Source organism: Muscardinus avellanarius (genome assembly GCF_963383645.1).
Source record: "Muscardinus avellanarius genome assembly, chromosome: 21".
Lineage (NCBI taxonomy): Eukaryota > Metazoa > Chordata > Mammalia > Rodentia > Gliridae > Muscardinus > Muscardinus avellanarius.
The window spans coordinates 23,313,942-23,327,463 of NC_137807.1; the positions used below are offsets into that span (position 1 = coordinate 23,313,942).

Consider the following 13,522-nt stretch of genomic DNA (forward strand, 5'->3'; position numbering starts at 1 on the left):
GGAGTTAAGGAGAGGAAGAGAGGATCGAGGGAGAAAATACTGCAGCAATATGTAAAGGCATTACTGCCAGTTTCACTAGGGGAAGGAAGGGAGAAGCGGACATAGGCACAAAGTTCTTTATCTCTGAGACAGAACTAACAGTAGCATCTGTTACTGTTGTAAATGGTAATGTGGACTCTTTTCCTTAACTAAAGTTTGTTGAACAGGAAAATTAAAACTAATAGGCAGCCTGGTGCCGCTTTAGCAAGCCTTTATTAAAAAATCAGTAGGAAATAGGGAAGAAAAAGCAGCGTGCTGGCCCGCATGCTGGAGAGCCTGAAGAGAGAACTCTGACTCCTTTTCAGGACCCCAGCTTTTAAATAGATTTTGTGTTGGTATCTTATTATCAGAGTCACCAACACAATGGGCTAGTAACTTACTCCTTTAGGCAGGTGGTGCCTCTTTGTCTCCGGACAGTGCCCTCACTAAGTGCAGGGGTCAGTAATCTACTGGCCTGGCCTCTGTTGTGTGGGCAGTGTTGGTGCTCATCAACTAGGGTGCTTCGAAGCAGCACACGGAGCTCACCTTTCCTACACCCAGGCCAGGTCACAGAGGAGAGCGGGTAAACAGAGGCACTGATGGCCTCTATATATTTTTAGGGCTAAAGGCTTTGTCTCTAAGGTTTTTACTCTAGGTTAATTATTAGAACAAAAGGCAAAAAGAAACGGGAGCTCTGCTTTCTAACGGCTGTCGCCCCTCCCTGCCCGAGTGCCTGCGCAGCACCCAGGCTCTGACTACTTTTTATATTTTGGAAAATAGTACCAGAGCAAATTTCCAATACCAGCACAGCATCTACTTCAAAGTTGTTGCTAAAATTAATTGACTACATGGGAAGCGCATGTAGTAAGTCCTATTTAGATTGCTGTTCCTACCAGGCGTGGTATCACACACTTGAAATCCCAGTTCTTGCCGGGCGTGGTGGTGCACGCTTATAATCCCCACGCTTGGGAGGCGGAGACAGGAGGATCACGCAGGTTTGAAGCCAGCCGCACTGGCTTAAGAGACCCTGTTTCCAAATAAAAATATATATATAAAATAGGTCTGGGAGTGTAGCCCGGAGGTAGAAGGGTTTCCAGAAACTCCAGTACCACCAAAAAAAAAAAAAAAAAAAAAAAATCCCAGTTTTTAGAAAGCTGAGTGAGACAGGAGGAGGATTCTCTACTTTGAAACAGGGTCTCACTAAGTTGCAGAGGGCCTCACTAAGTAACTGAGGCTGTTCGCAAACCGCGATCCTCCCGTCTCAGCCTCCCAAATGCTGGGATGACAAGCGTGCGCCACCACGCCTGGCTCCCTCTATTTTTAAGGTTCTCTTTTCTCTCTCCCAGAGATCTCACCTGTCTTAGTAGTTGCACAATGTTATGGATATACTGGATACAACTGACTTGTACACCTTGAAGTGGTTAATTATATGTTCATTTCAACTCATTAACAACACTATTATGGAATCCACGCTGCAGGCCAGATTTCGCTCACAGGTCTTTGTATAGGCCTGGCCTAGAAGGTGACATAAAATACCCATAATTCTGCACACCCAGTCCATTTTAACCCAGGCATGCATACCACTGAGGAGCGTTGAGCCTGGAACCCTTCCTTTCTCTTACAGTCAAGCCTTCTTATCCCTGTGCCCAGGTCTATTTGCCAGCATCCCGACACTTAGATGTAATAAGCCCTTTGGCCCCATTTCAGCTGAGGACCCTGGGCTTGGTCCAGGAAGGGCTGGATGCTGCTCTGATCCCTCAGCGCTGAGCATCGCTGATACAGGCTGAACTGTCCCTCACTACTGACGAGTCTCTCCTTGAATACCTCCTTGTTTCCATCATTTATGAGGAGGGAGAATGGTAGAGGCCTTAGGGGAGCGGGAAAGTGGATGGGGGGGGAGGGGGAGGAGGAAGAGCTCCCACCTGTTGTGGCAGAAAGCTGGCAGAAGAGTGGGTACCATGGGGTTCTGGTCCTTTCCTGCTGAGCACTCTTGGTCGGTCCATCCATTTTCTTTGTCTGGCTTGCTGATATCAGAACAAGTTCACGTTGGAAGAAAGGGCTGCAGTGATAAACCGCTCAGGAGGCCACATCCTGAAGTCAGGGCTTAGTGAAGGTCAGGATTCAGGAGTGGAGAAGGCTTCTGGGCAGTGCCGAGGCCCTCTCTCTGCGGAGGAGGAGGTGGACACGAGGGGAGGGAGGCCGCTATCTCTACAGGGTCCCCTGCTACGCACCCAGGCCTGAGTGATGTGCCCCTGGGGCAGGAGGGGGCGCTGTGGAGCTGCCTAGTGGGAAACCAGCCACCTGCCCCTGGCCTGGCTGGGCAGCCTGGTACTCAGTGTCCCCCATGAAGAACCAGCTAATAGGGCCTCAACTCTGGGAAGCTCAGCGCAGATTCAGCCCCTCCTCAAGCAGAGAGGACTCAGGACTTAGGGTGTGGGGGACATCCCAGGGGAAGGGCACAATTTGCATGGGAGGCCCCTCAGTCCCCTTCAGCTGGGAGGAAGTACAAGAGACATTGACAGCTCTGGTGAAGCTGCGGGTCCTCAGGGATCAGAGCTCTGCAGGAACCTCCAGCATGGCCAGGACCCCTCTCCTCCTCGCCCTCCTCTCTCTCTGTGCAGGTGACTGGTGGCGAAACAGAAGGGCTGATGGGGAGCACTGGGGTTGATTTCTCCCCAGTAAGCCCAGCCTCATCTCTGTTTCCACCTCCTTTTTCCAGGATCCTGGGGGCAGTCTGAGCTGAGCCAGCAAGCCTCCGTGTCAGGGCCTATGGGAGGGGATGTCACCCTCTCCTGCACTGGAAACAGCAACAATGTCGGGCTCTATGGTGCGAGCTGGCACCAGCAGATTCCCGGGGCTACCTCCCAAATCGTGGTGATTGGAAACTCTCGGCCCTTTGGGAACACAGCCTACATAAGAATCTTGGCCCTCCAGCCAAAGGACGAGGGCGATTACTACTGTTCGACATGGGATGACAGCATCAATGCTTCCACGGTGTTACAGACTCAAGGGGAACTGAAACCAGAAACCTCCCCTTGGCCTTAGGAGTCTGCTCTCCCATGACCGCTCCAGACAACCAAAGAGGCCGTCAGTGGCAAAGCCTATAGCGTCCTTGTCTAAGGGTCTAATCTCACAGCACAGACCCACTTCAAAGAATTCCTGACAGTCGGGCATGGTGGCATGCCTGTAACCCCAGTACTTGAGAGGCTGAGACAGGAGCATTTCAGGTTTGAAGATAGTAAGACTTTCATCAACCTGGTGAGCTTCTGCTTCAAAATAAAAAATAAAATAAAATAGAGCTGGGGGTGTAGCTCAAAGGTAGAATGCCCCTGGGTTCCATCCCCAGTAACACACGTATACACACAATGTGTGACAAAGCCAGGCATGGTGGCTCTAGCCTGTAATCCCAATACTTGGGAGGCTGAGGTAGAAGGATTGCAGGTAGGAGGCCAGCCCAATAACTTTGTGAGGCCCACAGCAACTTAGACCAAATAAAAAATAAAATAGGACTGGGGGTATAGCTCAGAGATAGAATATCCCTGGGTTTAAACTCAGTAGTAGTAGTAGTAGTAGTAGTAGTAGTAGTAGTAGTAATTAATAATAATAGTAATAATAATAATATTATTATTATTAGAAGGAGGAGGGGAGGAGTTCTTCTAACTCCTAGAAGTGGCCATAATCTCACTCCTCAATAATCTGTGCACGTTGGTCAGGAACCACCAGCATCCACTGAAATGAGGCTTTCAATGCCCATTCTTTACTGTATTTTTGTTCTTTTTTATCTTTGTTTCAGGCAGGCCCTCGGAGTCCCATGGATGCCTCAAAGAGGCTCATGGCTTACTCTGCAGCAGGACGCAGACCTGAGGGCAAGTCCTCACGGAGGACCTCGGGAAGCCAGGACTGCTATCTGCAGCTCTTCTGCCCCAACTCTGGTCTGAGCCACAGGGATTATTAAGCAAAGGGTAATTTATTGAGTTTTGCTTTTTTTTTTTTTTCTTAATGACTATAAACCATAAGTTTTACTTTGTGTCATTCAAGAAATGAGCTGACTGGTTTTTGTATTTGATTTGAGTACTGGGCCTTCTAACTCCAAACTATATCCCAGACATTCATTCATTCATTTATGGGAACAGGTCTAAGTTGCTCAGGCTGACCTTGAACCCATGAGTCCCGTCTCAGCCACCCAAGTACTGGGATCACAGGTGTGTCACCACACCTTGCAACAGTTGACAATTTTAAAAGCCAGTGACCCCTGGGCGTGGTGACACACGCTTGTAATCCCCGCACTTGGGAAGCGGAGACAGGAGGATCTCGTGGATTTGAAGCCAGCCTTGCTGGCTTAAGAGACCCTGTTTCCAAATAAACAAATATAAAAAATAGGTCTGGGAGTGTAGCCCAGAGGTAGAAGGGTTTCCAGGAACCACAGTACCACCAAAACAAAACAACAAAAACAAAACAAAACAAAAATTAAAAGCCAATGAAATGACTCTCTTTGTGCATATAAACTAGGAGCCTTGCATTCGCAGCCTTTTTCTGACAGCCATGTTGTGGTATTTATAGTCTAACACAGGGTCACCCAGTTTCAGGGTCCCTTCACATTGAGTCGAGTTCTCCAATAACCATATCTCTTCTGCACCCCCAAGGTGACCTGCTGCTCACACCAGGGACATATTCAAACGAGCAAGACCTACCCACGGGCCGGGGGTGCGTCTCAGTGCTCAGCACGCCTGAGGCCCTGGGTGCTGGCCTCAGCACCGCCAGAGAAAAATCCATCCCACAGAACACCAAAGGAGGATCAGAGATGCCCGCAGCTAGCTGGGGAGCCAACTCTGGGGACTCGCCAGCTTCCTCCTGCCCCCCACCTCCCCCACATACTCCTCTCTGCACAGGACTGAATGAAGGGGCTCTTGAGGTGGCCCCTAAGGAGTGCCTGCACTGTCCTCTTAGAACAGCGGGCCCTTTGTGGAGAATCATAAGTGTCACATTTCTGACTGACTCAGGCCATGGGAGAGCCCTGCACCTCGTGAGACCTGTCCCTGAAAAGGGACAGAGCTCAGGAGGAAGAGGGCCCAGGCCATGGTGAACAGCCCTCCAGAGGGGCAGAGTAAGTGAGCTGTCCGAGGGACCATCTGGTCTCTTCCACCGGCCTCACAGAGGAGGGTCATTGATACGGACATGTCCCCATCCTCTGCCCGTCTCTATCCCTCCCTTGTGCGTTTGTTTAGTACTGAGGGTGATGGGTGGAGAGTCCTGTAAGCCAGACCTGAAAGGAGGCAGGGCTGGGGGCCACACATGAGTCTGTCACAAGTGCAGCCCCACCACCCAGGCCAGGAGTTTTGAGGGTGGCAAAGCGGTGGGCACCGTCTGTGACAGCTGATAGACCTGCTGCCCACCGGACACACGTCCCTATCTGTGGGGGACTGTGTCAGAGATGTCAGCCAGATAGCGTGGTCCTTGCCTGTCAGCCCACAGACATCCGAGGCCCACCCTGAGTTGACGAGCAGTTTGCAGCTTCTGAATAGTGAGAGACTTGGGAACCTCAACAGGGAGCCTGCAGGGAGGAGAAAAAATACAGAGGAGAGGACTGGGATGTGGGCCAGTGGAGACAGGTCCAGACACAGGACAGATGCCACAGTCCTGAAGAGGAGACGGGTCCAGACACAGGAAAGATGCCACAGTCCTGAAGAGGAGACGGGTCCAGACACAGGACAGATGCCAGTCCTGAAGAGAGACATAACTTTCTGGAGATTTTACACAGGCATGCTATGGGCTGGGTGGGTGGTGCACACCTATAATCCCAGTACTTGAGAGGTGAGACAGGAGGATCACAGGTCCAAGGCCAGCCTCGGGAAATTTAGTGAGGCCTTCAACACCTCAACCAAATAAGACAAGGAGACCTTTTCAAAAGAAAATGGTGGTGGTGGGGGGGGACCCAAAGGTTGACCCCTGGGTTCAATCCCCAGGGCATGGTATGTGGTGGGGATGACAGGAAACCCAACTCACAGGAGCACAGAGCAAAGGCGGTGAAAAGGGAAGGCCGCCACAGGACTGGGTGGGGCAAGTCCCTCTCCAGACCTGCAGCTCAGCAGTCACAGCCCCGTGCCTACCCTTCCGAGGCACATCCTTTATTTATCTATTTGGTACTGGGGATAGAACCCAGGGGCATTCTGCCTCCAACCTACACCCCCAGCCTTATTTTTGGGGGGGCTTTTTTTGGGTGGTACTAGGGTGGAACCTAGGGGCTTTCTACCTCTGGGCTATACTCCAAAAACCTATTTTATACTTTATTTGGAAACAGGGTCTCACTAAGTTGCTGAGAGCCTAAGTAGCTGAGGCTGGCTTCGAACCTGCGAGATCCTCCTGTCTCAGCCTCCCAAGCACGGGGATTACAAGTGTGCGCCACCACACCCGGCCCTTCGTTTTCATTTTTAAATAGGGTCGCCACCGCCAAGTTGCTGAGGATCTAAATTGCTGACACTGACTTTAAGCCTGCAATCCTCCTGTCTCAGCCTCCCAAGTATTGGGGATTACAAGCGTGTGCCACCACACCAGGCCAAAGTAAGACTTCTAGTAGGGAAGATGTGAATATAAGCAAGAAAACCCTTGGGCTAGTTAAGAAAAAGCAAATGATTATCTCAATAGATACTGTAAACTATCCAATAAATTGAAACAACTGCTAAAAATGAAAATAAGAAATATATTAATTTTAATAGTAAACAATGCCTTATTGAAACTAAGAACAAGAACCAGGCGTGGTGGTGCACACTTGTAACCCCAGTATTCGGGAGGCTGAGACCAGAGGATCGCAATTCACAGCCTCAGCTACTTAGCAAGGCCCTTCACAACTCAGTGAGACCCTGTTTCAAAAATAAGAAGACTGGAGCGGGTGTGGTGGCGCACACTTGTAATTCCAGTGCTTGGGAGGCTGAAATAAGAGGCTCGCACAGGTTCAAAGCCAGCCTCAGCTACTTAGTGAGGCTCTCAGCAACTTAGTGAGACAGTTTCCAAATAAAGTATAAATAGGTCTGGGAGTATGAAAAGCCTCTTGGTTCCACCCCCAGTACCACAAAAAAAAAAAAGAAAACTGAAAAATAGGGCTGGTGGGTGTAGCTCAGAGATAGAATGCCCCTGGGTTCCATCCAACCAAGCCAGGCATGGCGGCATATGCTTGTAATCCCAGTACTTGGGAGGCTGAAACAGGAGGACTGAAGGTTTTGTTTGTTTGTTCATTTTGTTTTGTTTTGTTTGTGGTACCGGGGTTCCTGGAAGCCCTTCTACCTCCGGGCTACACTCCCAGACCTATTTTTATATATTTTATTTCTTTGGAAACAGGGTCTCTTAAGCCAGAGCAAGCGGCTGGCTTCGAACCTGTGCGATCCTCCTGTCTCCGCCTCCCAAGCGCAGGGATTACAAGCCCGGCAGGACTGATGGTTTGAGGATAGCCTCAGCAAGTAGTGAGACTCTTAGCAACAGAGTGAGACACTGTTTCAACAACAACAACAACAAAAAATATATATATATATGTATATATATGTATATATAAGTATATATATATATACATATATATGTATATATAATATAAAATATAAGGCTGGGGTTGTAGCTTGGAGGTAGAAAATGCCCCTGAGCTCAATCGTCAGTACCAAACAAAAGAACAATAATAAGCAGCCTATTAACTCCATCATGCATAGCATTATTCAGAAGTTCTGGCCAATTAGATAAGACTAAGTAAACACAACTAGCAGATATATTAAATAAAACTTAAAAGATATCATATGATTAGTGTAAAGATAATCCATAGCAAAAAATATTCTTTCACAAAACATTTTATTACTGCAATTGCTACTTTACAATTTTTGGCAACATTAATAATAATTCTCTTCTGAAAGAACAAGCAAGCAAAATAGAAAAGGAAATTCACAAAGGGTAATAACAAAATAGTAATCTGGACAGATATTAAATATATTTGTAAATAAAACAAAGTGACACTGCCTTAAAAAAATATAGAGCTATCAATAGAAAAACAGAGAGCTCCCTTTACTCAACTCGCTGTCTTTCCTTTGGGTTGCAGGCACAGAGATGGACTCAGCTAGCTCAATTCTAAAAGAGAAGCCAAGCCCTAAATGATTCCTTCCCAGCTTTGTGAAAACCTAGGAAATCTAACTTGCTTAGAGAGGGGAGAAAGGCATGGGGGAAGGTAAAGTGCCTTTAAGGAGAAATAATTTTAAAGGCTGGGAGATTTCTAGACAAGGTTCTAAGAACCTTGAGGAAGCTAAATGAACCAAAGTGTCAAACAAGTGAGGTAGCAAGCCATGCGGGCCTCGGCAAAGCGCATTCTGTTTTTGTTTTTTTGTGGGGTTTTTTGGTGGTACTGGGGTTCCTGGAAGCCCTTCTACCTCCGGGCTACACTCCCAGACCTACTTTTTTTTAATACTTTTTATTTGGAAACGGGGTCTCTTAAGCCAGCGCGGCTGCCTTCGAACCTGCGCCATCCTCCTGTCTCCACCTCCCAAGCGCGGGGATTACAGGTGTGCACCACCACGCCCGGCGGCAAAGCGCATTCTAAGACAGAGAATAGCATGTGCAGCCTGTGATTGGGGGGAAATGTGTTTACTTGAGGAATAACAAGGCCAGCCTATCAAAATAGTGCATAAATGGAGAAAATGGTTGAGAAGCATGACCGAGAATGGAAGAGAGGAGGTAGGCAGGGGCCTGACCACTGGAACCTGCAGCTGGCAGTAACTGACAATTTGGACTCCTCGGGAGCATGCTTTAGAAAACAGCAAACCACAGGAAGTGTTGATAATAGTAAGCGGTCACTAAAACATACAAGAAAAACATTTCTTACTTTCACCATAGAAACAGCGTACACAAAAGTCTGCAGATTCATGAACAGTAGGAATCTCCACCAGAAAAAGTGGGACATACACGCGCGCGCGCGCGCATGCACACACACACACACACACACACACATACACACACACACACACACACACCATCTATACCCAAAGAAAGGGTTCAGGGTAAAATTTTAGCCATGTGCCTTGGCCCAAAGACTAAAAAAGCCAAGTAAAATGTTCACAGGCAATTAATTAAGCAAACAAACATGGAACAAATAAATACAACGGAATCAACTGACAATTTTTAAGTTATCTATAGTCCCTCCTCCTCCCATTCTAAGGGGGAGGCTAAGACCTAATGATTATTACCTCTTCCCAGCTTTCTGTGAAAGCTTAGAAGATTTAACTAGACTGGGGAGTAAAGAAAGTAGGGAGAGAGAAGGTACCATTGAAAGGAACAAAAAAGATTTCTCCAGACCTACTTCTAGAGCCAGGATGCTAGATTTGACTGGTGAACAAAGGATACTGGGCGTCTGGGCTGGGGTAGGAGAACAAGAAATGGCACTAGAGCAGGCCCAGGGAGACAACCCTGAGAACTCACAGAAGCAGCCACAGCTGCTGTGTAGGAACCAATGCTCAAGGGTACTCCACAATTCTGTGAAAGAGCCCTTGGGGAGTGCAAGATTAAAAGGTTCCTCTAGAATGTAGTGACACTTTAAATAGTAGGACATACTTGATGAAAGATAAATAACACATGGGAAATTTCTTGCACACTGGAGTGCTTCAAGTAAATCTCAAACAGCATTAGTATAATCAACTGGGAAGTTGTACACACAACAAAACTATGAACAGTAATACAATCACATCCAAGGCAAAATACAAAGTTCTAAATTTCACATATTCAGTTACAGTAAGAGACACATGTGCTGAAAACACAAGGAAAGGCCTTATGTTTTTAATTTCATCAGTCACCCTAGTCACCCTGGGCTATTTTTGTCCACTGAACCTACTGTTCTTGGACAAAACCCCATTCCAGCTTAACAGAGAGAACTAAATTTAGTCCTGTCCATAATCTGTTTGGCACTTTTCAGCTGTTAAAACTACAGGTCCAGTACAATCCGATCTATTGAACGCCAGGATTTCTTTCCCCTGGGAAATACGAAATCCTTTGTTGCTGTTGCTTCTGACAAGAACAGCACATTCTTCACTAATGGTGAGGCAGGAGAGAGAAGAAAAAGAATTCTAGATGACTCAACAGGAAATCCAACGGCCTCAGTCCCCATTCTATTAATTACTTTGTCTTCGTCATATGAAGTAAAGGATACACAGCAGCTACTTGATGTCTGCAAGGTTCTTCACCAAATGCAGGCATTGTCCAGGAATGATTGTGCTTCCCTGGATGTTCTTCCATTTCGTAAAGACACAGTGAGGCAGTGTTCCTTCTGCCTTGGGCTATGACGAGAGTGGAAGTGTGCCTCTCCCTCCCTCAACTTGGACAAGGAGCCACGCTCTCCCTTGGCTGACCTCTGCCTTCCTGAGCTCTCCATTCTGCCTCAATGCCATACCTAGGCTTTCAGAAACAGCTTATTTTATGCCAGTATTGCCAAGGCACTTTTAAGGGTTCATGAGTAAATGGGCTAGGCCAAACAAAGCCATTCTAGTCTAACTAGAGTTAACAGCGAAATCTGTAATACACAGAGAAAATTAAAAATAAAATTAGTTAAAAATAAAACTTACACAGAATCTGTATATACAAGAAAAAAATTTCAAGATTAGGAGGAACATAAAATACTAACGTAAGCCAGGCAGGATAGTGCACGCCTGTAATCCCAGTACTTGGGAGGCTGAGACAGGAGGATTGTAGGTTCAAAGCCAATCTCAGCAACTTAGTGAGGCTCTCAGCAACTTAGTAAAGTCATTTTCAAATAAAAAATAAGAACAGGGCTGGAGGTATAACTTGGCAACAGAATGCCCCTGGATTCAATCCCCAGCACCACAAAACAAGAAAAAAAAAAATCAACATAATAAATAGTATTCACTTTTTTTCTCTCACTGAAAATACACACAAGCACCTTCCATGTATTAAGCCAGAGAGTTAACATAAAAAAACAGTTAATAAATTATAAATAACACTTCAAAATTCTGATCAGATAATACAGTGCAAGGGATGGGAATAAGGCTCACTGGTAGAGCCCTTGCCCAGCATGTACTAGGTTCTGGGTTTATTCCCAGCACCACAAAAAATAGAAAGAGGGAGACGGAAGAAAGAGAGGAAGGGAGGGAGGGAAGGGAGGGAGGAAGAAAAATAAGAAACTACATCATGAACTTAAAAAAAATAATGCATTAGTTTCACTATTTTTGGTGTTACTGAATAATGTATGGTTTGTATTTTTTGCTTTTACAGGGTTTTCTTTCATATGAAGTATTTGTTTTTGGTTTACCAAAAGCAGAATTAATGGGTTTTTTGGGGTATTTTACTTTTGGACTTGGGAAGAGATGGTTCAGAGTCAATCATGCTCAGAGCAACGGATGCTACTTCCACTGATCCTGGCTGAAGAGGTCCCAGAGACACTTGCATAACAACTTTTGTTTCAGGAGGCAAACCTTCTAGCTGCTTAGGCTTCTTAAACATTTGATGACATTGGGTCTTATGCTCCATTTTATCCTTGAAGGTTAAAAACTGTAGCCGACATTTAGAACACTGGTGAGCCATACTCTCCCAGTGCCTTCTATAATGACACATGTAGGGTGCTGCAGTTTTGAAAATTTTGAGACAAAACGGACACAACAGATTCTTGGTGCTCTCGTGGCGCGTCCTAAAATGTGCCTCCACATCCGCAAAGACCGACGACCTGTAACGGCAGACCTGGCACACGTAGGGCATTTCCCCGGGCTTGTGGTTGTCCCTCATGTGCTGCAGGAGAATCTGATCCGTATCAAACGACAACTCACAGATCCTGCAGACTGCAGAGGGCTCCTGGGTGGTGTGGACACTGTCGATGTGCCGCTGCAGCTGGAAGGGCGTGGGGAACTGCCGGTGGCAGTGCTGGCAGGTGGTGTGGTTTTCCCAGCTGTCGACCCGCTGCCTCTCGAGTTCCAAATGGTGCTTCATGTGGTTCATAAACTTGACATTTTTGAGAACTTTGAGGCAGCTGAAGCACTTAAAGGTGGTGTGAGTCTTCTGCTCTGGCGGCCCATCTCCTTCATGCTGTCCGTAATAAAGGTCGCTCAGGGACAAGACCAGAGTCCCTTTGGGGGGCTCAGAGGCCTTATTTTGGCTTGTTATGCCGGGAAAGCCTGTTTTTGCCAATTCACTTTCCCTCTCAGTTCTTTTATTTAAAGGCTGAAAATGGGCACTGTCCTTTGGAAACGCTGTTGAAGAAGGTGCTCCATTCTGAATATGACCTAGTGAGGTATGGACATTGTTTAAGGGTACACTTTGCTGAACATTCACAGCTTGAAAAATACCTGAAGGGGACACAACTGAAGAACATCCCCCCGTGACTCCATCGTTCAGTTTACGCCTTTTGGAATTTATACCGTTTGCATCAGAAGTGGCACATCGCTTTGATACACAAGCACTTTCACTTATATTTCTAAATGAAAGTGCTGCTACTCCTGGATGATGCAACGGACCTGGGCTCGTAACCAAAGGAGAACATAACTCTAAAGAATTAGTAGGCACGACTTGTGGTGAATTATTTTTATCAACAGGCTTAGACAAAGGCTCAATAATAATAACAGGACTATCTGTTGATCTTGACTCAGATGGAGATGCTGTCTCGACAGTCACCGTTTTTGATGTAGGGGTCCCATTACTTGTAGACTGCAATCTGTTAGTATCTTTTCTGTGGCGACCATACTTTCTCCTCCTTGAACTTGAGCCTGGTGTGACTCTGTTCAAAATAGTTGAAACGACTGGTTTTGAACTGGAAGTTACCCCGACAAAGATCAACTCAGCATCTTCATTTACATGTTCTACGCCAACAAAAATCAGCTCAGCATCTTCGTCGTCTGCCTCTTTGGTTTCTTTTCTGCTCTTCTGTGCCTCTGGATCTTGTTCTTCCTCACATAAAACACATGGCTGTTCCATTTTCTAATTTTTTTATTCTTGAAGGGTGTGGCCACAGGTTCCAGTGTTTCCTTTATATAAACTTCCACCTAAGTACAAACATACTACACATTAGTAAGTACAGGAAAATGTTTTATTGTACACAATTCACCTCCAAAATGCTGAGGTACTTATAAACATCCTATTCCACAGACAAGGACATCAAGATTCAAGGAAGACAAATGGTAGCTTACAACTTCCGACTCAAGTTAAGGTCTCTGCAAATCTAGAATCAGTTTCACAACTTTTTCCTATATTGATTATAATCTCTTCCACTTAAAAAAAAAAAAAAAAAAAAAAAAAAAAAAAAAAAAAACTCGGCCAGGTATGGTGGCACATGCTTGTAATCCCCGCACTTGGGAGGCTGAGACAGGAGGATCACACAGGTTCGAAGCCAGGCTGAGACAGGAGGATCACACAGGTTCGAAGCCAGCCTCAGCTACTTAGTGAGGCTCTCAGCAACTTAGTGAGACCCTGTTTCCAAATAAAATATAAAATAGGTCTGGGAGTATAGCCCGGAGGTAGAAAGCCTCTGGGTTCCACCCCCAGTACC

General features: G+C 46.4%; 1 protein-coding gene across 1 annotated transcript; it reads right to left on the reverse strand.

The window, feature by feature from the left end:
* Positions 1 to 11,310: 11,310 nt before the first annotated feature.
* Positions 11,311 to 12,951, reverse strand: LOC308277926 (zinc finger protein 280B-like; the record flags this gene model as incomplete). The annotated part of the gene is made up of 1 exon (XM_080717445.1): positions 11,311 to 12,951. One exon carries the CDS (start codon positions 12,949 to 12,951, stop codon positions 11,311 to 11,313), a length of 1,641 nt encoding a protein of 546 aa, XP_080573571.1.
* Positions 12,952 to 13,522: the final 571 nt, after the last annotated feature.